General features: G+C 42.7%; 1 protein-coding gene and 1 long non-coding RNA gene across 4 annotated transcripts in view; one reads left to right on the forward strand and one right to left on the reverse strand.

The window, feature by feature from the left end:
* The window catches only part of LOC122999705 (prospero homeobox protein 1-like), a 38512-nt gene extending 23671 nt beyond the window's left edge, over nucleotides 1–14841 (reverse strand). The window contains exons 1-2 of one of the 3 annotated variants that reach the window (XM_044376859.1): nucleotides 13073–14841; nucleotides 2900–4957 (exon numbers count right to left, since the gene is read on the reverse strand). In XM_044376859.1, coding sequence (XP_044232794.1) covers nucleotides 2900–4891 — 1992 coding nt within the window. In that variant the 5' untranslated portion in view covers nucleotides 4892–4957; nucleotides 13073–14841. Of the gene's footprint in view, nucleotides 1–2899; nucleotides 4958–7784; nucleotides 7856–8076; nucleotides 10230–13072 lie in introns of those variants that run through there. The other 2 variants (XM_044376857.1, XM_044376858.1) reach the window with 2 other exon arrangements.
* On the forward strand, nucleotides 72–21840 carry LOC122999706. The gene is made up of 2 exons (XR_006407805.1): nucleotides 72–1657; nucleotides 18010–21840. It is a non-coding gene; the product is annotated as an uncharacterized LOC122999706 (long non-coding RNA).
* The last annotated feature ends 3240 nt before the right edge of the window (nucleotides 21841–25080 follow it).

Raw genomic sequence — 25080 nt, forward strand, 5'->3', positions numbered from 1 at the left:
TCAATCTGGAGGATAAGACATTGAAAAGGGAACGGGGATGGGGGGGCGGGCTGCATGTTAAAACCTCAGGCTGTTTCAACAAGGGTTTTCATCAAGCTGAAGCAAGACAGGGCTTTAAATGACACAAAAGATACAGCCCTAAGTTTTCATGAGGACTATTTACACTTGAGTGGACAAAATACATTGCTTGACATTATTTATGATCTACTAGGGTGGCTATGATCGTTAAAATCAGTCAAGTGTCCAGATGTAGCTGTAACTATAGAGTGGGAAGAAGGCATCAGCTGCTAGATTGGATTGCCCTTGGCCTCAGGGTTACACAGCAAAGCCAGCAAATGCTGAACCATGCTGGGCTGGCTCCTTAAAGACCCTGTCTACTTTGTCTGATTCAGTGAGAGAGGGAGAGTTTGTTGTATACGCGGCAAGGGTCTTGTGGGGGAAACCCTGGCAGACTGGTGTTACTCTGTCAGGCCTGGCCAAAAGAGCAGCACTTCACTCTCCACACCACACCATCTGCTCCAAGTGGAGGGGATACAATGGATCCTCAGACAGAGAGAGGGCGAGACAGAGAAATAGAGAGCTCTTTTTTCAGTAGGGCAAGGTGGGATTTGTTTGCTGTGAAAGCTCTGCACTTACACTTAGATTAATTTGTTTTTGCTTTTTCAATTAGGATTAGCATCGCTTTCCCCTTATCATTGAAATTAAAAATTATTTTAAAACAAAGACGTGGAGGTTTTACCACTGCAGCCATAAACACAATATCACCTCCCTTCAGTTGACAATTAAGAAGCTTCATATCTCCTGATGAGACATTTTCATCTCCAATTCACTCACAGCTTGCAAATGTAATTGTGATTGGACTTAGGGGTGGCGTGCAAGGCTATTATTTTGTCATGATGGTGCACTCATACCAGCTGGCCCACTGTTCTCCTGCCACATCTGACAAGACATCATCATTCTCACAACACTTCCCCAAAGCCCAAAGTCATGAGAGGAAAATAGCTGCTCCACTTCCTAATTCCAGGTGTAAGGACAAGAATATTTGGAGTCGGACTGAGAACAAATGAGGAAATTGATAGCAGCCATCTGCTCCAAAACGGTGCCGAGAGCTGGTGAACTTGAACACACCTCGCAAAATGTCTGACAAGCTGTCTCTGACTTCTAAGGCTCAGAAAAAAAGAAATCTACACAAATATCAGAAATTCTACATCAATGGAACCCGCTATAAACCCACGAAGAGTACAAATGGAAAGAACAGATACATAAATGTCACACAAATTATGATAATAATGTACAAAACTATATCTTGCAAATGCCAAACTTTGTTCCTAAACATGTGGAATAAACTCTGGGAATCAAGAATAAAAAATGAAAATAAACCCCCCTCCAACAACAACACATGTGGAAATGTTGTTCAGCCTATTCTTTCCATTTATGGGAGTACATCTGTTAATGCCCTGAATTTATAAATGCTACAATGAAAGCAACAGCATCTGGCATATGTGGTTATTGTTTGATTGTTTTCTACTTTCTCTCAGTCTCTGTATGTCTCTCTCCCTTTTCTCTTTTCATCCCTCCATCGGGAGCCTGTAGAAGCAAAGGATTATGGATCTCTGGAAAGCGTTCACCCTTGGGTCAGAAGACAAGACAAGGCGAGGTAATGAAAGATAAACAGCTCGCTGCAAACACCTGTTAACGTCCGCTTCAAAGAAAAGACAGGGAGGAGGGGGGTTTGCAGGGAGGGAAAACAAAAAAAGAAGTATTTGGCTGCCAAGCAACAGCCGAAGGGCCCCCCGGGCTGTTGACAGATCTTTATGAAATGAAAAAAAGAGAAAAGAAACGACAATGATTGTGGGCTTTTTACAACAGCGATGGATGATAAGAGGAACACAAGAGAAAATACAAGCAATCATAAATATACATCTTTACTGAGTCCTCAGGCGAACCTTTTGTGACATGCAGACGCACACAAAAAAGGCTCTGCACTCAGGTACGCACAATAGCAAAAACAAGGCATCCTAAGTGTTAAACGTATTCTCTTTACTAATATACAGCAGGTAAAAAGCTGTAGGGTTAATTTCTTTAGCATGTAATGAATGTTAATGACTTGTAGACAAAGCTTTCTAAGGACAACCAGTGTGACACGAATCAAACTTTCATAAGGGTTAAGGGGTGTTGAATACTTGGGGGACTAAGGAAGTATGGGGGAAACAGAGAAGGGACTGAATGTATCAGTTTAAGCTATTAGTCCCGAGTCCCCAGGGGATTCAATTTGAGCCTCCCATAGGGGATAGCCTCTTTATCCGCAGGGCATGATTGGGGCACGCTGGGGTTAAACTATAAGGGAGGCTATATAACACTATTGTGTGCCAAGTTTCAGGATGCTATCTCCCTCTTTGCTCTTTCAGGCCATTTTTTATAAAAAGGAATTGGGGCAGTAAATGTCGTGGGGACCTAATCTTCGTGAGTAAGTGATATGTGACAAGAGAGCTTTTAAAGCACTTAGGATTGAAGATGGAAGAAAGGCTGTGAGAAGGAAGAGGTATGAGTACAAAAATAAATACAACAATGCAGTACAATGGAGAAGAGAACAGCAGTGGGAGGAAAAGTGATTCATCAACAATCTCTCAGTTTCTTAGGCTAGTCTCACAAAGATTTGATTTTTAACTCTTTGAGGTCCAGATTCACACCTGGCCATACAAGGAGTTACCATCTGAAATCAGATTTTTCCTGGCATATACAGGCATGAACTAGTCTGAACAACACCACATAGGGTTAAAATATCAGGGTGACAGTCATAAATGTTAACTTATTACTGCCCTTCAGCCCCCTTAAAACACACATTTACACACACACACAAACACACACACTCACCACCCAAACTTTTTTTAAAGGATACATTGCTGCCTGAGTAGGGTGAGATGTCAGCCATGTCCTGGAGATCGCTGCACTCGGACTTGATGAGGGACAGGGAGAGTCCCTCGGCCGTGCTGCCAGGGTGTGCTGGTGAACAAGAGCGATGGTGGTGCCCCAGGTGGTGACCTGATGCCATCTTGGTCCTCAGGCTGGTGGTCTCCCGGGACAGGTCCATGGAGTCTGGTGAGGAACGCTCCTTGCCTGGGTAGCCACCTGTGGGTCCACCCAGGGGACTCTGGAAAGGGTAACCCATGAGAGGCAGGGGAAAGGGGTGTCTGAAGGATGGGGGGCTGAAACCCATAGAGGCAGAGAGCGAGGAGGGATGAAGGGAGGGATGATGGTGACCACCATGGGCACCCACAGCTGAGGACTGGTGGTGGTGCTCACTGGGGGTCTTTCTCACGACTAAGGGCAGCGCCTCGGTTTGGTCATTGGCGGCACCTGGCATCCCGGGCATGCCAGCAAAGGAGTCTAGTGGATTGGGAATGATGACATCACCGAAGCACTGCAGCCTCTGGTTGGCGGTGTGGAAGTTGGGGTTGTCTCCATTGACAGCGGTGGGAAACCTTTCAGGAGGTATGGAAAGTGGGGGGAAGGCTTGCTGGGGTGTGGGGCGTGGAGGCTTGGCAAACACCTTAACCACTGTGTCCACCACCTGGGTCATGGCTGAATTGAGTTCCTGCTTCAGTGTTTCTGCCAGCTGTTTACCTTCAGCATGCATGGAGGAGCCTGGACCTCCCTGTCCTTTGCTCCGGCCGAGCCCCTCTCTTCTTGGCTTCTCTCCGTCTGCCAGCAGAGCCTGCTCCTGAAGCAATGCCCGTGCCCTGTCTAGGAAATGGCCCGGGTCCAGGTCAGACATCTCATTGTCAGAGCGCAAGTCATCTCCACCCCGGTCATCACCACCGGTGTCGGACCTGGCTGGGCTGTCCTCGGACATGTTTCCTATGTCATTATGGAGGTCATTGTGGAGGTCATTGTGTTCCGAGTCGTCGGTTGAGTCATAAATCTGAAAGAACTTCTCCTGCAGCTGGCGTAGCTGCTTCTGCATATCCTCCAGTTGCAGCTTCAGTTGCCGTCGCTCCTCCTGTTTCTGTTCCTTCCTCTGGCACACCAGCTGGGTGAAGCTCTGCTGTTGCTGCTGAGGCAGACGCTGCTTACGCTTGTTCTCTCGGCTGCTACTGCTGCACACTTCACCTCCCCGTGGGCTGCTGGGGGCCTGCTGCTGAGACTGAGGAGGTGGACAGTCCAGCTCCATTTCCCGTTCCCCATCCATCTCATGGTCACGCTCATGGCGGGAAGCAGGTACCACCACACTGGGTGAGTGGCTCATACCACGAATAATGTTCTCTACACGGGCTCGCTTGGCACGCAGGTGTTCATCATTGAGACGTTCGATGTCAAAGGTGCCCAGGCCAGGAGGACGGCCAAATGGTGACAAGCATTCCTGAGGGGTGCTGTCTTGGGAGGAGTTACTGCAGGCGTCCTCCTGGGGAGCATCTGAACTTGCATTGGAGAGCCCTGAGCCAGGGAAGCCGACATCCCCTCTCTCACCTCTGTCCCCTCTTTCTCCCCTTTCAGGTCCTCCTCCATTTTTAGCCATGTTATTCTTGAGAAGCTGGGAGATAATGGTGGTGCCAGGGAAGGGCATCATGGTGTCCTCGTATGAGTTGGCTCGCTTCAGTAGCTTTCGGAGTACATTGGACTTGGACTCACTGTCGCTAGCTGATACAACGCCAGGCCCACCATGTGGCTGCACTACAGAGCACTCCATGGAGTCGGTGTCTGATCCGTGGTGAGAGTGGGAGCTCAGAGAGTTCATGGCACTGAAAATGGCTGCTTTGGCGCGGGCAATGTTATCGGTGGTTGTTGTTGCTGTGGAGGAGGCTGTGCTGCCCACGGTTCTCTTAACACCAATGTCCACACGTCTTCGCTTGGTCTGTCTGTTCAGGAGGGAGTCGCTGTCATGGTCCGGCATCACGGGTTGCTGCTATTGGGCCATATCCCACAAAGCCAGTCCTCTAGGATCAAAGCCTCTGAGTACCTGTGGGCAAAAAATTACAGATGCATGACTCACCAAAAGGAAAAATATTTTCAGAATCTAAGTCACTCACTCACTCAAGCAGGACATGGCCTAAACCACTTCAGTTTAAAAACTAAATCTAATTTAAACAGGAAGCTTGAAAGTTTCTGAGTGACTGAAACATTTAAAATCCTTCTCCCTCTAGAGAAATGCATTAGCCTACATGCATGAACATAAACTGTAGGGTTTTGTCTAAAGCCAGCAGGCAATTCCTCGTAATGTTTTTCTACAAGAAAAGAGACATCCATGATTACATTTTGGCAGTAAAGACCAATGATAGAGGGATAAGGGAAACAGGCAAGATGGGGTCAGAATTAGGCCTTCGCTCGACATTCCAGGGCAAAGTCCTACATTTTATCCTGTCCCCCGTTACATGCCGCGCGACACTGAACCAGTTCCCACGGAACACAAAGCTGCATAAAATTATGATAATTACTTAAGTACTTGTCCTCATTTCCATGTTTGTGCAGTGTGAGCCAACATAGGAGCTATTAACTCACAAAATAAAATAAAAAGAAATAAGGTTAAGATGATCTAAAAAAAAAAGAAAAAAAAGTGGTGTACAAAGGGAGGCAAAGCACATTATACATGTCATTATAGACCCTGTGCTAAATCCTACTCAGGAAGTGAGGTCAGTTCGACAAAATATTCTTATTTTAAATCATGTTTATACATCGCGTAAATTCAAAATGCAAGTCCTGTGTTCACATTAATCAATATGGCCATCATATCTTAAGCAACGGGCAGAGTGACACATAAAAGAAACACAAAATAGGCCTATTGATTTTGGTGCCAGCGTGAGCTCACTTCTGGGTTTTTTGTTTGTCTTTTCATCTGGCAAGGGCAGTTAATTCTGCTCAAATGAATAGGTCACAAGGGTCAACTCTGGCAAGGAGCAACTTAAAGCGCTCTTACAAAAACCCTAATGCCCCTCTGAAAGCAAAACGTTTTGTCAGTACAGGCCTGCATCAATAATGCTATGTAAGCAGCAGTGGCAGTGTCTTAGTCGGAGCCATATCAGATGCGTCCGATCTCAAATGTAGTGATATTATCAAAGACAATTAAATATATATGCCTCTGCTTAAAATATTAAAATCATTCTGAAGATAGTAAATTTAGGAATTTGGGAATTTTTTTCATATTACCATAAAAGGCAAAGGTGGTGTAACAAATTGCATTTTTATACATAAATGTAAGTCCTTATTAAGACTAACGGGCTCAAACAAAAATAATAAAATATTTTAAAAACATAGTATTATTTCCTTGGTTTAAATTTTACAGGTGTCTGCAAATATACTCAAATATTACACTGTTTAAAGGTGACTGAATGACTTATTTACACTTTACAAAAATGTACAGTTTTGAATACAAAGATGCCAAATGACTGACTCAGATCCCTGTCTGATTCTGTTATTAAATTTTACATATATCTAACAAGACACAAGTCGCTCAAAGACTTCTCATTTGAAGGCTCAGGTTCAGTGGTGACTGAGGGCACACAGCATGGAGATCTGAACTCCAGTGTGATTTAAACGCATTTTCTTGGGACTGATTATTTGCTTGTTCTAACGTGAAGAAAATGTGTAACATCATAATAATTACCAGTGAAAAGTCATTTAAAAAAAAAGTTAAAGGCTCCTTGTCACTAAACCTCATAAACATATACACACTGTACACACACACACACACACACACACACACACACACACACACACTAACAAGCGCACACACAACTTTGCGGTTGGCTTTGTTAGAAGCGGTGCGATGATGCAGCACACAAGTGACAAGTGATGTATTGGCGCTCTGGAAAAAAAATGTAAATTGTAATTTTGTAAATTGACAAGATTAAACAGTTAGAGCTCAGATTAATAGGAGAACAGTTTGGTTTAAGTGTTTTTCCCCCTGAAGAAACACTAGTCTTCTAAAATAACCCTCCTGATAAATGGCTTTAGCCCAAGTCTCGACAGCCATGTCCAGCAGCTCAGACAGGAGGTGATACGTCTCCAAGAAAAAACCTTGACTTGATCGCCTCAGGATCTTAACAATGACTCTGAAATAGTCACAAGCACCTGTCTTTTCCGACGGCGCACCTGTCTCCTATTGCCCATGCGCACTCTCTCTCTCTCTCTGTCTCTCTCTCTCTCTCTCACTCTCTCTCTCACACAAAAAACCTTTCAACAATTTCAATCAACTATACAGCTTATAGATCTTCATTCCAACTTTCACACCGCGTCTGTTATCCTCCTTCCTTTTAAACCTCTTGGCTCATAAGAAACATTAATAAAAACATAAGCGAAGTTTAGGTTTAAAACTTCTGAATTAAAACACTTGGCTATACTCGTGCAGTAACCTCTAAGAGTTAAATGAGAGTCCGCAACATTTTCTGTGTGAGAAATAAAAAGTGAAAGCTGGCTGCTACTTCGAGCATTTTGTTGCAAATGACAGACGAAATCAAAACCTGTGACAGACAAGAGCTGCGTACACTTTTCCAACAATGCAGACAGCGCTCTAGCGCAAATGTCCAAATGTGTTGCCACTGAGGAAAGACAACACATTCACATAACAGGAGAAATTACAAACTCTATAACTGCCTGGACATGGATTTTGTGTCAATAAATAGTCACATATGAGGTGTTAAAGCCTACAGGACAAAGACAGTATGAGTTAAGAGCAAATTGAGGGTTTTCAACACGCACAGGAGACGAATACAAGTAAAACTGTCTTTCCGTCTAAAAACCAACTCGTTTTAAAATCACGTTGCAAAAAAACACACGCTTCCCAAACTTACTTCGCAAAGTTGCAAATCAATTTGATCTCCGCTTTGATGAGGAAGGCTGGGCTACCGTCCGCAAATCATCCTCGCAAAAATACGGGCTGCTCACGCAACTCTTAACCACATATCAAGATGAGGTGAGCGAAACAGAGCAAATAATGTCGTATAGGTATGATTAGCTGTTGATCACAAGAATATATTTCCCCGTTAATGATGTTTGATTTGTTTATTTTTTTTCCGCCCACCGTGCGCAGGCGAGGCAGAACAAGAACAAGAGAGGGAGGTATCCGAGGACAAGGTTACTTACCCTTTAGATGAAGAGGGGGACAACCTGAACTCCTACGGCAAAAAAAAAGAGAATATACGCGGAGCACGGCAGATTGCTGGATGCTGGGATAACAATTTCTCAGAGAAGGAAGAGCTGGAATAAAGTCAGCGACGCGAGCGAAAGGAACAAAATAGGAAAATATAGAAGATGAAAAGAGCTCTTGCGCGTCGGTCTCTCCCTCTATCCTCTGCTGTAACTAAAAGAGTGAGAGACATAGAGAGAGTGCAAGAGAGAGAGAGAGAGACGCTGTGTGTGTGCGTCTCCGAGGCGCACTGGATGCAGAGGACTGGATGCTGGAGCGCTCCTCCGCCACTAAGATTCACTTTAAGACGCGGCTGAAGGAAACAGGAAGACGTGCGCGTCATGAGCGGCGTGATGTAACTGTCGCAACCTACCAATAAGAACCGTCCGTCCGGTCCGGAGGACAACGCACTGAAGTTGACCAGAGAATGGGACTTGAGCATGCAACTAAAGAGAGAGAGAGAGGAAAAAAGGAAATACCACTCTTACTAATCATTTTCTTCCCAATTCACCGACCGCGCGAGTAAGAATCGTTACGCACTTTGACATTACACTAAGCCGCAATAAAACACTCACTTCTTCTTATGTTATTTATTCTCATATTTAGTCTTAAATGTGGAAGTTTCAACAATAAACGGAAAAAGCTAAATGCTGCTTGATTCCAATATGTTTCGAATAAAGTGTCAATACTTTTGAGGAACGTCTGAATAAGAATAATTATACGATAATTACTGAAAAATTCATAAAATAAGTTTATTTGAATTTGCAGCCAGTGACATTATCTAACGCTGTTGTAGATTTATTCATTACATTTAAGGGGAAAAACCGCATTTTCCAGGAATGCAACATGAAATAAATTGTTATGGCAGATCATTTCTGTGCCGTTTTAATGCAAATGTTTTTCAGACAACTTCCAGCCTTCCGTGTTGCAGTAAAATTGCAAATTAACAGTCTATTTTACAACCCAAACGACTTTTGCATGTTCCGTTTATGTGTGCGTGTTGTTTAGGAGAGTCTGTTAAAACGCATTAACATTCTTTCAAGCCCACTCACTTTTATTACCAGCTTTGTGGTTTAATATTTTTCTATCTAAATAACGATGCAAAGCGTATATATTTTTTTAAACATCAATATGTAAAAAATAAATAAATAAAATAAAATCTCCAAAGACATCTGGTACATATTTAGATAGTCCTTCTGAAAGGGACTTACAGTAGTGGGTCACTTGGGTATTGGAGGTTCAAAGTGGCATGTGGAAATATTTTACGCGCAGTGAGTTTCTCATTGGTTACAGCAGAGTCTGATTTATGAACAAGCAAAGCAGTACAGAGGCTCACAGCTTTGCTTTGGAATTTCGATTATCCAGGGAAGCCAATATCTTAGGAGAGCTAAACGGTTCTTTGTGAAATGCACTGTTAAGAGCCGAAAATCATCATAAAAACGTCTGTCACTCGGATCCACAGCCTGCCACTAAAATACCCCCGTGCGTAAAGATTGCACGCTTATCAAAAACGATTATTAAGTGTGTTCAGATATAAAAACTCTCAGTAAATGGACGTAAAAATCCACATGGATTTGCAGATCTAAAGAGTTTCGATGAATTATTTGACAATTCTCTCTTTGAAACTTCTCCACCTGTAACACTGAACCCTGCGCACACTGACATCTGATCCTTTCCGCAGAAAAACCTGTTTGACGCTTCTGATTTATGAAATGATGACGGCTGCTCGCCCTCATTCTCCTGCATTCTTACAAATCGGATACTTATAATTATACTGCAGTTTTTGCGCTGTTTTAGCCTTCGACCTCTACAACAGGTGATATGCACAATTTGTTCACTAATATTCTTTGGAAATGATTGCCGTTTTATGTCATTGAAATTAATCTTTATGCAGGAGAATTATTTATTTCATCGACTTCAACGATAATTCTGGATAATAGAGGTCACATTCAGCTGTATTTGGACTCAGGCTGCATTCCTGCAATTAGAGAAAGTGTAAACCTCCGATTAAGAACATGCAAGAAATTACCTTTAATTCATGTATTAAATAAGAAACGTTAAGATGTGATATTTCATATTGTTATTAATGTTATTAATACCATAATAATTATTATTAGTATGTTACATTTATTCGTATATTTCAACTGTAGCCAGTTTAAAAAAAAAAGTTTCTCATGCGCTTGGTTATCAATTGAGCGCGCATTTGCCTTTTCCCCCCTCCAGATTTTCACATAGCATCCATTTGTTGCACATATAATCTTCTTTTTTTATCCCCTGCACAAACAGGATCCTAAAGTACTTAACGAGAAATCTTATTTTCCATATGCCTCTCTGTCAGGTGCCAAAAAGGAAAAGGCGAGTCTCTTTTCCATGTCGCAAGCAAGTGTTTTTTAGGACGAACGAATTGCAACGAAGTCAGCAAAGTTTAGTGTCTGGAGTGTCTTTTCCAAAGCAGGTGTCCCGGCCCCCTGCTCCCTAACTGGCCTGTGGCTGATTTGGCCTCGGCTCCCTTGGGAGCCGTCGGTGCGCACACAGGCTGGAAAAACAGGCCGGGACATTAAAGAAACCCGTGTTTGGAAAAGGAAGACTCGGATGAGGTGTAGAGGAAACGTGTTGGTTAACACCGGCTGCTCTTATCGCGGCCCATTCCAGGTGGATCAACCCATGTATTTATTCCAAACTCACTTTCCCCCCTCTTTTGGGTCGAGTGTGACACACCTCGATGCCCAAGACTGATAATGCGCTGGCATTACGCACTGATGGCTGAAGTTATTGACATATTTATTAGAGTTGGGCCTAAATGCAAAAGGAGGGAGGCAGTGAAAACAATATATCTCCCAAAGGTGTAATAAAGGTACGTTTTTATCACTTTTTGACCACAATTAAGTGGTAATAAGTGCGCGCACGCCGTGTTGGTATGCCGGAGTGGAAAGGAGCCAGTGTCCTATTTTTCCTCAGTATTAATTTGGATCAACGACGGGTTAAGAATCTTATAATTATTATTATTATTATAATTATTATTATTGTTGTTGTTGTTATTATTATTGGGTTTTAAGACACTGTCTTTCGACTCATTTTAGGGGAGACTTGAATGCAGAAATTCAGCAAACATAAACAAATTGAGTTTTGCTTAATTTAAGCTACATGAATGATTACTGAAAGAATTAATTTTATTCGGGGAAGAACCAATCTCTTGAGCGGCAGCAGTTTTAAAAATGGCCTCAATCAGATAATGACTTGATGAGCTCCTACAACAGCTCCATTTCTTTTCACAGACACAGTTTTTTGAGAGAAATAAGAGAGAGAGAGGGAGAGAGAGAGAGAGAGAAAGAGAGAGAGAGAGAGCTATTTGCGAAAACACAAGCAGGGAGAGATGGTAGCGCTAAAAGCTGTTTTGTTCCGGAGAGGTCTCCGGGTCCCTGAATAAAAAGGTTTAGGAGACAAGAGGAGAGGAGAGAGGAGAGGAGAGGAGAGGATGCAGGATTTGTCCGAGTGTAAGTGAGTAGGCGTCTGACTCTCATAGCCTTTAAGTCCTTTTCGGGCCTCATGTCCAGCACTTAATGTATTCAGCTTTCACCGTGACAAAAGATGAGGATGCTGTAGGTAAATATATATCCCACTTGTTTTTGTTGTCAAGGCAAAACCCATTTCGACAAAGGAGTCTGTATGTACATATAAGAAACGTATAGGTGATTGTCTCGGCGCTGTAGTGAAATGACAGCAATTTACATATATGTTATTATTAGTGATGTTACTTCTTGGCTGTGATAGCTGGCACAGTGTGGTCCCCGATGACCCACATCCCTCTTTCTAGGCTACAAGTAGTGGTGATTATAGAGGCGTGTGTGTGTGTGTGTGTGTGTGTGTGTGTGTGTGTGTGTGTGAATGTGTCAGAGAGAGAGAGAGAGAGAGAGAGAGAAGTTGGTCATCCTCTGTGGCCTGTTTAACGCATGCCATTCAACGAGACATACTGCATACTACACACACACACACACACACACACACACTAACACATACACACACTCTCTCAAATTCAAATATGCTTTATTTGCATGAATGGGGAGCAGTGTTGCAGAAGCAAATAGCCTATATGAGACGATGTTAAGACAACGTGACAGTAAAAGATGAGAACATGCACAATCCAAACATTAATTAACCTAATGACAAATTTCCTATAAATGGAATATATTTATGCAAGAATATTTCTATGCAAAAAGTTCCACTCATATATAAAAAATGTAAAGTCTCTCGAGACCATCTCTACGTGGCTCTCACAGTGTGAGTGGTTAAATATTGCAACACCTACCCTATCTAGATATTAAGAGACCCTGTTTTCAACATTTAGACAAAAAAATTGTTCCCTCTAACATTAAATAAAAAACCTCCACGTGTGCCCCGCGTGGAAAATAATAGGCAATTAAAAGAATGCTGCTCAGTGAGGTTGATATGGCTGCAGTCAAACCCATTAAAACTACACATATATTACACATCATTAGTCTCAGCCATGACTAAGATTTTCGAAATGGTCTTATTTCCACAGCAGAAAACTTCTTAACAACCTTGAAAGTATACACACTTTAAAAAAAAAAAAAAAAAAAAATCACTGTCAATGACAGGAGCGAGACTAAAGTCAACAGGAATGAAGGGCGCGCGCGCACACGTGTGAGCGCGCGCACAAGCACACCCAACAGAGCGCCTTGGAGGTGCTTGAGCGGACAGACATGCTGGGAAATCGCCTGGAACTGTATTAAGCCTGACGTCCTTAAAACAAACAATGGCACCATGAAATAAGGGCTTATGCGCTCAAAGTCAAAGACCCCCCTCAGCAACTCTCCCTGTTTATCTCTCCCTCTGTCTGACACACACACACACACACACTATTTCTTGGGGGTTACACACTCAGGCTCGGAGCTCCATTGGGAGGGGACCAACTTTGCTCCTATGAACTCTCACCTGTCAACATGGAGCAGAGGACTTTACTTGGTAAACACGAAAGGACTTTAGCTGTTTACTTCTGGCGGTGACTTAGCCTATTTCACTCACTGCAAGGCCGCGGTCACAGCTGGTACAGATCAGATCAGAGCGCTTTTTCAAGGCGAGGTTAAACCCCCCCACCCCCCACCCCCACCACGCCAAATTCCGTTCAATAATGTGACAATTTAACGTGGCTGTTCTTCGGTTGTATTGTTTTGTGCCAGTGTATGCCTCACCGGTAGGCTTCAACCGGCTTCTGTCCAAGTTCTCTTGATTGGATGAAGCTGACTTGTGGATCAACTTTGGCCGAAATAGCTCGCTACCGCCCCATGCTGCAGGCTACCTCTATGGATGCTGGAGGGGAATTTAACAGTTAGGAAAATTATAGTGTAATTAAAATGAAGTTTATTAAACGAATGCCGAATGTATAAATGGCTTTCAATGATTCATTTAAGTTCACAGGTGTGTTTCTGTGATGTGTGAATTTTGTGTCCCTAAACAAAACAACAAGAATGTCCTCATTTTTCAATGGAGTAGGGCAGGAAGCGCACTACAGAGTGTCGGTCTCTGCGTTTGTTCTTGATATATTTCCACAGCTAATCATTCTCCGGTACTGCTATACTACTTTAAAAGATTAAAAAAAAAAAAAAAAAAAACACGGGCTGTGGCAGATAAGCGGCGGTCTGTTTTCGCTCTTCTGATCAGCGGTAATTATATTTGTTGGCGTGGAGGTAAGTGGTACTCCCCGGGGGGCGTATTGTACTCGACTCAGTCCGTGTCATAAAATAAAATTACAAGGAAAGGAGAAGATATCCTACAATAACAGGCGAGTCGTAAAATCAAAGAGAAGCTAAATTAAATCTGAAGGGAAAAAAAAAACCCTCACGGAAAATACATTAGGGGTATGATGGACGGGGGGCAGGGGGCTTCAAATAAAACGCAGGTTAATGAGTTTTTAATAGCTTCTATGACTATATGGTTGGTTAACAGGCACACACACACATGCACTCTTTCCCTTTCTCTCTCTCTCTCTCTCTCACACACACACACAACGCTTTCTGTAGCTGACTGAGGCAATTAAGAGTAATTAGTGATCAGTTACCTGTGCTTCAGCCTTTCTGCACTCCCCCCCCCAAATACTATAAAGAGAGGCGTCTATAGGGTATGAAGTGACATGTACAAGGCTTAAGTAGCTTTAAAGTGCCTCTCTCACCACACACATTAGTCTCTGGTTATAAGTTTAGCTCTCTGCAACAGTCTGCTCTCCTGTTACAGCAGTGGACATTCACACGTCTCGTACCTGTTGGCACCCTCTTGTCTGGTTTATGTATCTGTGTAACCTTTGACCCCCGGTGTGGATGTTTGGCCCAGCACCCAGCAGGCCCTCCACACCAGAGCGGCCTTTCGCTGGTGACCTCTCTTGACCTTTCCCCCCAACCTTTCACACCCGAGGAGATTTGGCTGCCTTAGGGGAAGTCAGGAGGAGGTTAACGCTGTTATAATTGGCCTGTAAACAAACACAGACAGACACAGACAAACCCACACACAGATTGAGGAGAGAGTTGTTTTCCTGGTTCTCGTTGATTGAAAATGAGCCTTGTTAAACTGAATCAGTGGAGCTTTGTTTTAAAGGCTGCAAATAATGATTATTTCATTATCGACTAATCTGAGAATTATTTTCTCGACTAATTGGTTAATTGTTTTGTCTAGAAAATATCAGAAAAATAGTGAAAATGCTTGTTATAATTTCCCAGTCAAAGGTGTCATCTTTAAATGTCTTATTTTTTCAAAACTACAGTCCAAAACCCAAAGTTTATGTATGACAAAGAAAAGTATTAAATCATCACATTTGAGAAGCTAAGGGCAAGTGGGATGGGTGGGTGGGGGGCTATTTAGTAGTTTTTGCTTAAAAAAATGCTAAAATGATAATTTGATTATTAAAATAGTTGCCAATTAAGTTTCTGTCGATAATCGACTAATTGATTAATCATCTAATCGTTGCAGCGCTAAATTCCACTGACCACAATTTGCATTTATATATGGTGCAATGTATCTGTGTAGCTTGTGATTAATCAGGGCAGCTTGACCATCTATCCTCTGTTGGGCCATGCATGAGCATGCTCCAACCACAGGTTAAAAACCAGCAGCCTATAAAAGCACTTCCATTAAACATATGCACACACACACATAAACGCACTCAGAACACAGGTAAAGAAACACACATACACACAAAGGAGCCATGCACACTCAGGTACATACTGTGCATATACACGAATACACTCACACATGCACAAACTCTCGGCATTTTCAAAGACTTCCCCGTGGACAGAGGCGTCTGCCAGCGCTGCTATAAATCACACTGAGGCTGGTGCTGAGGGCAAGGCGCACCTTGTCCACATCGCCCCCACTCCTGGGCTGAATAAACCATAACATCCTGCCTCTCGTGCTGCCCGACGCCCTCTGAGCACGACCCTAGAGAAGACCCCCCCCCCCCACCCGCCCGCCATGCCATCCATTCCCCCTCCTCCTCCCTTCCTCCATCTCATCTCTCACTCCATCCCTGCTATTGTTCCTCTGCCTCTGTCTAACTTACCTATCTTTAGGATTGTTAACTGTTGTAATAGCGGACATTCGGGCAGGGCTCTGCTTGTTTGGAACAACACACAAACCCCCCCCACCCCCACCCACCCGCCCGCCCGCCCGCCCTGTCTTCATTTAACACGTTTTTTCCATTCCAATGACTTCCTGCTTGAAGAGTGGAGTGAGAGACTGAGAGAAAAAAATGGAGAGAAGAAGAGAGAAAGAACAGCAAAACAGCAGGAAGCAAGCGCTTAACAGGAGGATGCCGACACCCTCATCCTGTCGTGTGCCGGCTTGGTTCAGGTGCTCTGGGCCAGTCAGTTCCCTCCGCTCCCCTTACCTCAGGGTGTGCCGAATTTGGCTTAGAAGGTGCACCTTCCTTCATGACCCCCTCTGGAGGAAGTATCATGTTTCTGGAAAGAAAAGGAGAGGATTTTACAGCCCAGCCATAGGAGCCAAGTGTACCAGCTCATAATAGAGCACTAAACCCCCTCATCACCCAACGGAGACATAAAGGTGAACAAAGAATAAAGAATGTGTGAAGTGTTGGGTTATCTGCTGATTATTTCCCTTGATTTTTACCGCTGCAGAGGGAGAAGCTAAGCAAACAATCCAGCCCAGCGGTTGGTTCTTGGCATTCCGCTTGAAAGTCTTATTATAGACAAAACCCAGTTTGGAAAAGAAACCCACCCGTATGTGTTGCTTGGCGTGCAACCACACAAATGATTACTTCCTCTAAAAATTTAATTTCTAAGTAAAATGCTCAGAATTGCCAATAAATTCAGTGACATGCAACAGTGTGTTTTAATCTGTAAAGCCTTTTTTTTTTTTTTTTTTAGAGAAAGGAGACACATGTTTTAGGTGTTGCAATACTGATTTTGGAACAAATCTGCTAATTTAGTCACCTATAAAACACATGCATATACATACATCAGCACATACACATATGTATTTACATACACACTCACACATACATAGGTCCAAATTCCCCCCCCCCAACCCCTTGTATGCCTGGGTTCATCCACCAGAACACCAGAGGAGCCTTGAGAGGACAAGAATAGCGAGGCATGTGCCTATTTGTGGCATCATTGTCATAGAGATAAAAGATTTCACTGTTACACACACACACACACACACGCACGCACATGCATAAGCAATCACACACTGTATTTATTGTCATAAAATACAGTCAAAGGGAAATACTTACTGATCTACACAGCTCTGAACCCTGTGGTACAACCATAAAAATTCAAATGTCCACACACACACACACACACACACACACACATTCACACAGGTATTAGCCAACACACAGACACACTGGGCAGTTCCTAGAAGAGACAGTAATCTCCTCTTTATACACTCATAAGCACCTCTTTCTCTCAGTTGCATGTAGTGTGTGTACAGTATGTGTGTGTGTGTGCGTGTGCATGTGTGTGTGTGTGTAAATGCCACACCGCAGCTCCATGCCTTAACCATGGGCTAACCTGACTATAAATGAGCCGCAGTGGCACCTGTGCCGGTGCAGATCCAGTGTTAGGACAGAGGAGAGTGCCATAATAGGACGCTGTCTCCTTTGTTCTGTTGGTATGAATAACTGCTCTAAGAATAATGTCCCCTCCTCCGTCCTGTAAATGTTCTGAGATTGACTGTTTCTGTCTCGAGGTGCAGCTTTTGTTTTACACAGCAGCGAATGTACCTGGTGTAATGAAAGGAAAAATTCCCCTTAGAAGAAAATTCACAGGGGTTGTATCCCAAGATACTATAAATCCATTCGGAAAACATGTTACCTGAAGCTTTCTATCTTTGAAAGTGTACTTGTATAGGGGTTAGTATTGTTTGGTTTGGGGTTGTCTGATTTGAAAAGTGCTATAATTCATCAGTTGCAGGAATCAAATTTGCAAAAGTAAAGTCACATTTGGAGGAAGTGTAAATATATGTTTGCATTAGTTCACTTCCTACAGTCTTAATTGTCAATAATTGTTAAGACAATTGATCTTTAATGGAGAAAGAGTCACTGGATGGTATCTACTCTACTACTTAAACACTGTGATAAACTAGTTCATGCTGTAAAGGCCAAGGAAACTATAGCCAAAATAAATTTTAAATCTGACTTTATAGTTGTTAAGACTCAAAAACTTTACTTCAGTACCCACAATACCGTTCAATTATTCTGTTTAAGAGGCGTAACGATGGTTGTATTACTCACCACCAACCTCAACTTCCCTCACTCACACACTAATACACACACACTGCTGATTTCAGTGTCTTTAGCTAAGCCAGAGGACAAGTGATGCCTGGGGCCGTTCCTGATCCTCTTGGCCTTTTCCTTGCAGGAATCTCCGCTTCCTGTACGGAAGTTTATCGTGGTCAGCCTGCCTGTCACTGACGCCTCCCAAAGGAAAGTCACAGCGGCTTTATTCACCCGTTGACCCGTAAAGAGCACAGAGGAAGAAAAAAAAAAAAAAAAAAAAAACAACAGACAAGTATGTGTGTGTGCCTGTGTATGTGTGTGTAACCTGACTAAGGGCTTCTTTTCTTTCCAGTAAGGAGGCACGATGAATCTTGTACATTCAGCACAACCTCTCCATGTGTGTGATGTGTGCATGCATCTAGTGTCATGTCCTTTAACTGACCCCGCCGACATAAATGCATCTTCCCTCCCTCTTTTCAGCCTCTTTTGTGTGTCCAAATAGAAAAAAAGAACAACAAATCCTCGTATCAGCCAAGCGATGTCCTTTTATCTGAACTCTAAACAAACAGATCAGTTCTTATTTTTTGTCTTTTCATCTCAAAGTCGAGGTCATGCAGCCTTGAAGAGAGGAAGCAAGATAGATAGATAGATAGGCAGAGAGATGATGTCCATCTGCTCTGGTGATCTCTCTCCAACTGTATCTGGCATCAGCCTTTTCTCCATGCCACTACGGTCCCATCAGCCCCACAGGACCCAGGCACTGGCCTTGTCTTGACCCAGTTCAGGACATCCATTCTGGGCTTGCCGACTCGTCCGCTCTCCCCCTCTGTGTGGGGGTTCAACAGAGAATCCTGAGATTATCGGATGGTCACTTAAGAGGGAACGAGCGAGAGTGAAGTGCTGTCCACTTAGCTGAAGATTATCCTTTAAAAGGAAGGGATGGCGGCGGAGATGGAGGAGAGAAGGAGAAAAAAGGATGTGCTTAAGAGATGGATGGAGGGGGCGGATGGAGGGAGAGATTGCGAGAACAGTCAAAGGATAGATAGAGAGAGGGCAAATGAATCATATGGAGATAAAGTGTGTGTGGGTAGAGGGTTAACAAAAAGCGAGGAGAGAAATACGGCACCGAGGGAAATGTCTAAATGAAAAGCTGAGATGGAGATGAGGTGACAGAGCGAGAGAGCGGAGGAAGGTTGACAGAGAGAGGCAGAGATGGAGAGATAAAGAGAGGAGGAAGCAGGAAGGATGAGGACAAGAGCTGGATTAAGCAGTAAAAACAGTGATTATGAAGTGTTCGCTACCCAAACTGAGGACCTTTTGCTGTGCTTTTTTGGGTGACGGGGTGTATATGTCAACTTATGTTTGTCAAACATTAACAATATAAGTGGGAGTCTGGAGTAGGATCTGATTTGTGGTTTAATTGCAGAATGAATGCTGGTGAAATAGTTATGTGTTGTCTTCTGTCTAATTTCATGTCCAACATAGTTGGTTGAGCATCATGTGTAGTTCAAGGCCATTCAGTTCTGTCACTTAAAGGATATTTCTGGTTAACTGGGGGTCTTTTTTGTCATTTTGGCAGTCATTTCTATCAGTTATAACATTTGTTTACGCTCTAATTTATCTGCTGAGATGTGCGGGTAAAAAAAGTTCAGCCCGATTATCCAAAAAACTTTGTTTCAACCTGTATTAATTGATTTTTTGGCTGACAACAACACAACATCACCTTATAAAGTTGATGGGGAACAAGTGTTTGCAAATCGTGGGCTACTTACACTTCCATCAGACACAGAGTGTTTGTGTCCACCTGCGTCCACTTACAAATGTAAGCTCAATATTCACTCTCTTTCTAGCTCGCTCTCTTTTAGGGAAATATCTGGCTCTTTAGCTGATAAATGCTCACCTTTGTCTGTCTGTTGTTTGATGCTACGCAGGTAGCATGCAGTTAATTGAATGGTGAGAGTGAAGTTGTGGGCCTTGAAACCAAAACATCTAGCTGAAAGATGGCAAGACACTCTCGCAGAGCTGAGAATAAGTTAAATAAAAATAATCTGATTGGAACTAGAGATGAAAGAAGTCAAATTTCACAGCCTTCAGTGTATGTTTACATGCACAAAATATCCCAATTTTTGCTCTCATTCCAAAGAAGACAATATTCCTACTAAGCTGTTTACATAGTTAATGAAAATGAATACTACCCTAATATTCTCGTTTACATGCAGTGAGAATGGGAATCACAAGATCTCCGCAGGCAGTGAAGTAAACCAGCAAGATGAGAAACATTAGTGAACTGCTGCCTGATATTTATTATTTATGAGTGATATTGATATGACTGTTATTATAAATGTATAGTTACAGAGACATCCAGTTCCTAGGTTGTCCCGTGATGTTTATTACACTGCTGAGTGTTTTTGGTGCATCACACTGAGTTGTCACCGACAGTCCATGGCTGCATGTCAGGATAATAACCAATCCCCTCTGTCCCCGTCATGGAGAAGGCACGCTCTGTTTTTCCAGCCCGCCCTGAACAGCTCTCCACTCTCCTCTCATTCCTCTCCTCTGTCTGCCTTCCTGCTCCAGCATGTCATTTTGCCTGCGCAGGGGTGCGTTACACAACCAGCCCGTCATGCATCTTTATCCCAGTATTGCAAACTGTTGGCAAGTTGCTATGTTTATAACACACAGAGCTGACTGTAAACAGGCAAGAGGCCATGTGTCACAAACTGAGGTAGAAACCCCCAACTGAGACACATCTTCCAAATGCGCTGTATACATGTCCAAAGAATGCTCCTAAAACCTGAATAATATCAGCATATCCCACATGTCTTAATCGGAAAATGCTACATTCGGAATAAGGCCTAAATTGGAATATCCAAATGGAATATGCTGTTTACATGACTTGTATCAAATTTGGAATATTATCATATTTGGAATAATAGTGGATATTAGCATGCATGTAAATGTAGTCAATGTGGCCATCTGCTGTGTTTCTGTGCATGTGACAATAAAAGCTCCTGAGTCTTGAAGAAAACTACGGCAAATACAACAGGTCAAAATTGAACCTGGAAGTTGGTCTGTAAAGTGTGACAACTTAAACTGTGAACTGGAATGATTCTTGCCCATTGTTGGTTCTGTGTACAACACAGTAACACTGATGCTTGATTGTTTATGTCTCGCTCGGAAGTCGCTTTGGATAAAATTGTCTGCCAAATGACAAAATGTAAATGTCAATAAATGTGACACATACTCATACTGTAAATGGGATAGGGCCTGAGGTTTGGCTTCCCTGAGTACATTAAAGGGATTGTTTGTTTTTTTTAAAAAGCCGCCATTTTCTTGTACTGGGAATTGTTTTAGTTCATGCAAAAGTTATTGCATAAGCGTTTTTATTTTTTGAGGTGCTGAGCGGACACGCGTAGCACGTTTGATCATGTTGTGACGGTAATAGGCCTTTTCCACTCCAGACATTTTGACTAGTCATGAGAAAAGCGTAGGTTTTACTAACCAGCTCTGTTGTATTCAAGTGTCTCAGTAAATTATGACAGTGTGACAGCGAGCTTTCGTGTACAACACCAGGACCCTGAAACTGAAGCAGCTAAATGGAATTCAGCCATCATTAGTTTTATTATTTACATGTGCTTTTCCTACTTTGATTTGTCAAAAAGTCTCCACCTCCAGCTCGCTCTCTCTTTTTTGGTTGTTACCTATGTTTCTCCATCCATTATTTGACTCAGCTGTTTTCTTGTGTTTCAACATTTTCCCTGAAAATTGCAGGAAGGAGCAAAACAAGCAGTTTCTCATGTCAGTTTCTGTCGTGTCATGTGAGAACAGGATTTGCAGGGATGCCTAGTGACACAACCCTAATCACTGTCTACCTGCTGTCAAGCTTGTTGTCCACTATTAACTCTATAAACATCTACAATATTTGTGTTGTTTAAGTGGAAATGTCTGTTTCCAGTTAAAGATTTACCATCAACTGGTATATTGTATCTTTTTCTTCATAGAGTGATGAGGCAGAAGCGGTGGGTTCATACGTCAATGCAAAAGGCATTAAAATCCCAACACATTCAAACTCCACCCATTCATGAATTTATGTGTGACTGGGTGAACTGGGAGTGTGTGTTTGCGTCTTTTTTTAGGGGGGGATGACTGAGAGAAAGAGAGATCATTCCCCATCATTTGATTAGATCAGTGGTCTTGCCAGTGTCCAATTATAGTATTCCCCTGGTAGACTGAGACATGTGAATGTGAACACACACACGTATTCCAGTACACACTGTCTAAATATTCTTCCCCCTCAAAAAATTAGAGACTAAAAGCTCCTCGGTCACAGTCTCTATATCTCTGTCTCTCACCCCGTTCATGATGGGAAAGAGGACAGTCTCATTGGAGGAGGCAAAAGGGGTTCAAGGATGAGAAGGAAAGAGAGAGAGAGAGAGAGAAAGAGAGAGACGGGGGGATGAGGGTTTCCCCCCCACCCTCCACCCTCCACCCCCCACACACTCTTGTTAATCTCCTCATTTTCATTTCTCTTACCATGTGGGATTAGAATGATTTTATTTAAAGTGTCAGCTTGAGCTGCCGGATTGAGAAATCTGGATTTCATAGGGATTATTATTACAGAGAGAATACACACACACACACACACACACACACACAGACACACACAGATTTTTTTCTTCTCTGTCACTCACTAATGACCTGCTTGACCAACAAATGGTATTTATCCTCAAATTCAGTGCAGGAGAGATGAACAGACATTGTGATACACTGTGATACGTGTGTGACGGAGAACGAGGTACGTGTGTGTTAAATGTACACTATGTCTTTGTGACTTTGTGATACCCAAATTTTTCTTTCAAACCAGTCTCAACACTTTTTGGAAGCCCGTGCAGGGACAAGACTTCATCTGAGTGTACTGTCATATGATTCTTCTCTCCTTTTCTTTCTGTCTTTATCAGAACATCATACAAATCTCTTTTCACTCTCAGCCAGGCCAAGTGAAATGAGGTGAACATACTCTAACCAAAGCTTCACCCTTCTGTGTCAGATTTAACATCTAATCTACATTAGGATAAGGCTTTCACCGCTCAGGGGGGAAAAAAAAAGGAAGAATAAAAAACGCCATCACCTTTTCATCCTAGGGCCAAGCCTTTTATTCCGCCTCTTCTCATTACATTAAAGGATGAGGGAGGCAGTACAGTGGCTGAGCGGTATTTAAAGACAGCATCCTCTTCATCTGTTTAATTTCTCTTTATTTAAGAGACTCCCTCCGCCCTTCGCTGCTCCCTCCCCTCTGTTTAATTTCTCTTTATCTAAAGACTCCCTCCCTTCATCTGACTGATTGATCTTTGTCTCACTGCAAATGACATGGAAGAGTTAGTTACTGCAAGGTCCCTAATCCAACCTTTGTGACGGGGATGCTGCGTCTGAATGCAGACGGGGGCGACTTTGGCTCTACAAATTTAAGCCATTAACAAAAAAAACAACTAACAAAACCAAAATCGGAGTTTGAAAGTTTTAATTTCCTTGAACTATTGAAGAACCAACAATATATCCAACAGTAATTCTAAAATAGCAAGAAATACTGCAAATAATAGCAGTGATTTTCTCAACCTTTTTTGGCTCACGACTACTTAAAATGAATGTCTACTTGTATCCTGAGCTGCAAACAGAGAGTGAAAGAAGAGATTTGATTGTTTGTCAGAGGAAATCTAAACAATTCAGAATCTCACAAGAAAAGAAAATCAAAAATTGGAAAAACAAATGTGAGAAAATACAAATGATAAGTTTTTTTTATTGTAGTAATATAAATACACAAGTGGCATTAGGGCTGCAACTGATTATTTTCATCATCGTTTATTTTCTCAGTTAATTAATTAACCATTTGGCCTATGAAATATCAGAAAATAGTAAAAAAGAAAAAAAGACCATCACAATTCCCTAAAGCTGAAAATAACCTTTTCAAATTGCTTGTTTTGTCCAATCAAGAGTTCAAACCCCAAATCCTCACAACTGAGAAGCTGCAACCAGGGAATGTTTGACATTTCATATTGATAAATAACTTAAACAATTAATCGATTAGCAAAATCAAACAGAGAAGACTTTTTTTCCCTTTTTATCCAAACAAAATAGAGCAGTGCCGAATCTTGTCAAAAACACAAATTTAAAATATGACTCACAACTCTGAGATCAGTGAGATAAGCTCACTGCAAGTTATTTCCATTAGACATCATGTTACTTTATACTGAGATGACTGCCAGAGTGGAAGATCTCATGATGTCAAAGTGCAGGAGTGGCATTTGCAGGCACAAATACAAGCGCTCAGACGAGTATTGAGAGTTTATCCTGATGCATGAATACAAATAAACACGCACGCATATGCACACATACACACCCATTTTAAGAGCAAGGTCTTGGGAAGTAGGTTAAGCAGGCCGGGATCACCTCTCGCTGCTCTCTCCCAGCTTAGAAGCACTGACAGAGTTGGGTGGGAGGGGATGGGTGACGGAGGTGGAGAGGGTGGCTGGCTGGGTGGGTGGGTGTGTGGGTCGCTGTGGGGGGAAAGATGGAGAAATCTTCCAGAGGACATCTGTCACAGTGAGCAACTTGTGAGCTGCTTTTTTTCAGCCGGCTCTGTGACCCACGGATTCTCTTGCATGACTGACCAAGAACTATGAGAGTTTTAGAGGGGGCCTTAGCCCCTGCACAAGGCCAGGGAGACCCCATACGGACCCGGTTAGGTAAAATCTCTATCACATGGAGTGCACAGGGAGGATATAATAATAAATCTGCTCTGTCTTTGGACATTTATTTTTGTATCCCTCCGCCATGCTGGTAGGAACGCCCAAGTCATGTGAAGATCACTCACTGACAGTGTCCAAAACAGGAAACACAACAGGAAAATGGGACAACTTTCAGCTCTCTCGCGTCACAAATCATTTTTATTAAAATGCCATATGACACTTCTGTTGCGGTTTTGCGACCATGTGTCCACGTCTGAGGATGCCGTTGGTGCTGAATAGAGGGCTGCACATTGCAAAGTGCATGCATGAGAACATTTCTCCCCCTCCCGCAGGTGTTTAAGCTGTACAGTAAACAATAATGCTTTGACACACACACACACATACATATATATATACACACACGCACACACACAAATACAAAAGGCTCATTGTGAATCTATGTGTGTCCGCTAACCCATCCTTTTTAATCT

Source organism: Thunnus albacares, chromosome 16 (assembly GCF_914725855.1).
Source record: "Thunnus albacares chromosome 16, fThuAlb1.1, whole genome shotgun sequence".
Classification (NCBI taxonomy): Eukaryota; Metazoa; Chordata; class Actinopteri; order Scombriformes; family Scombridae; genus Thunnus; species Thunnus albacares.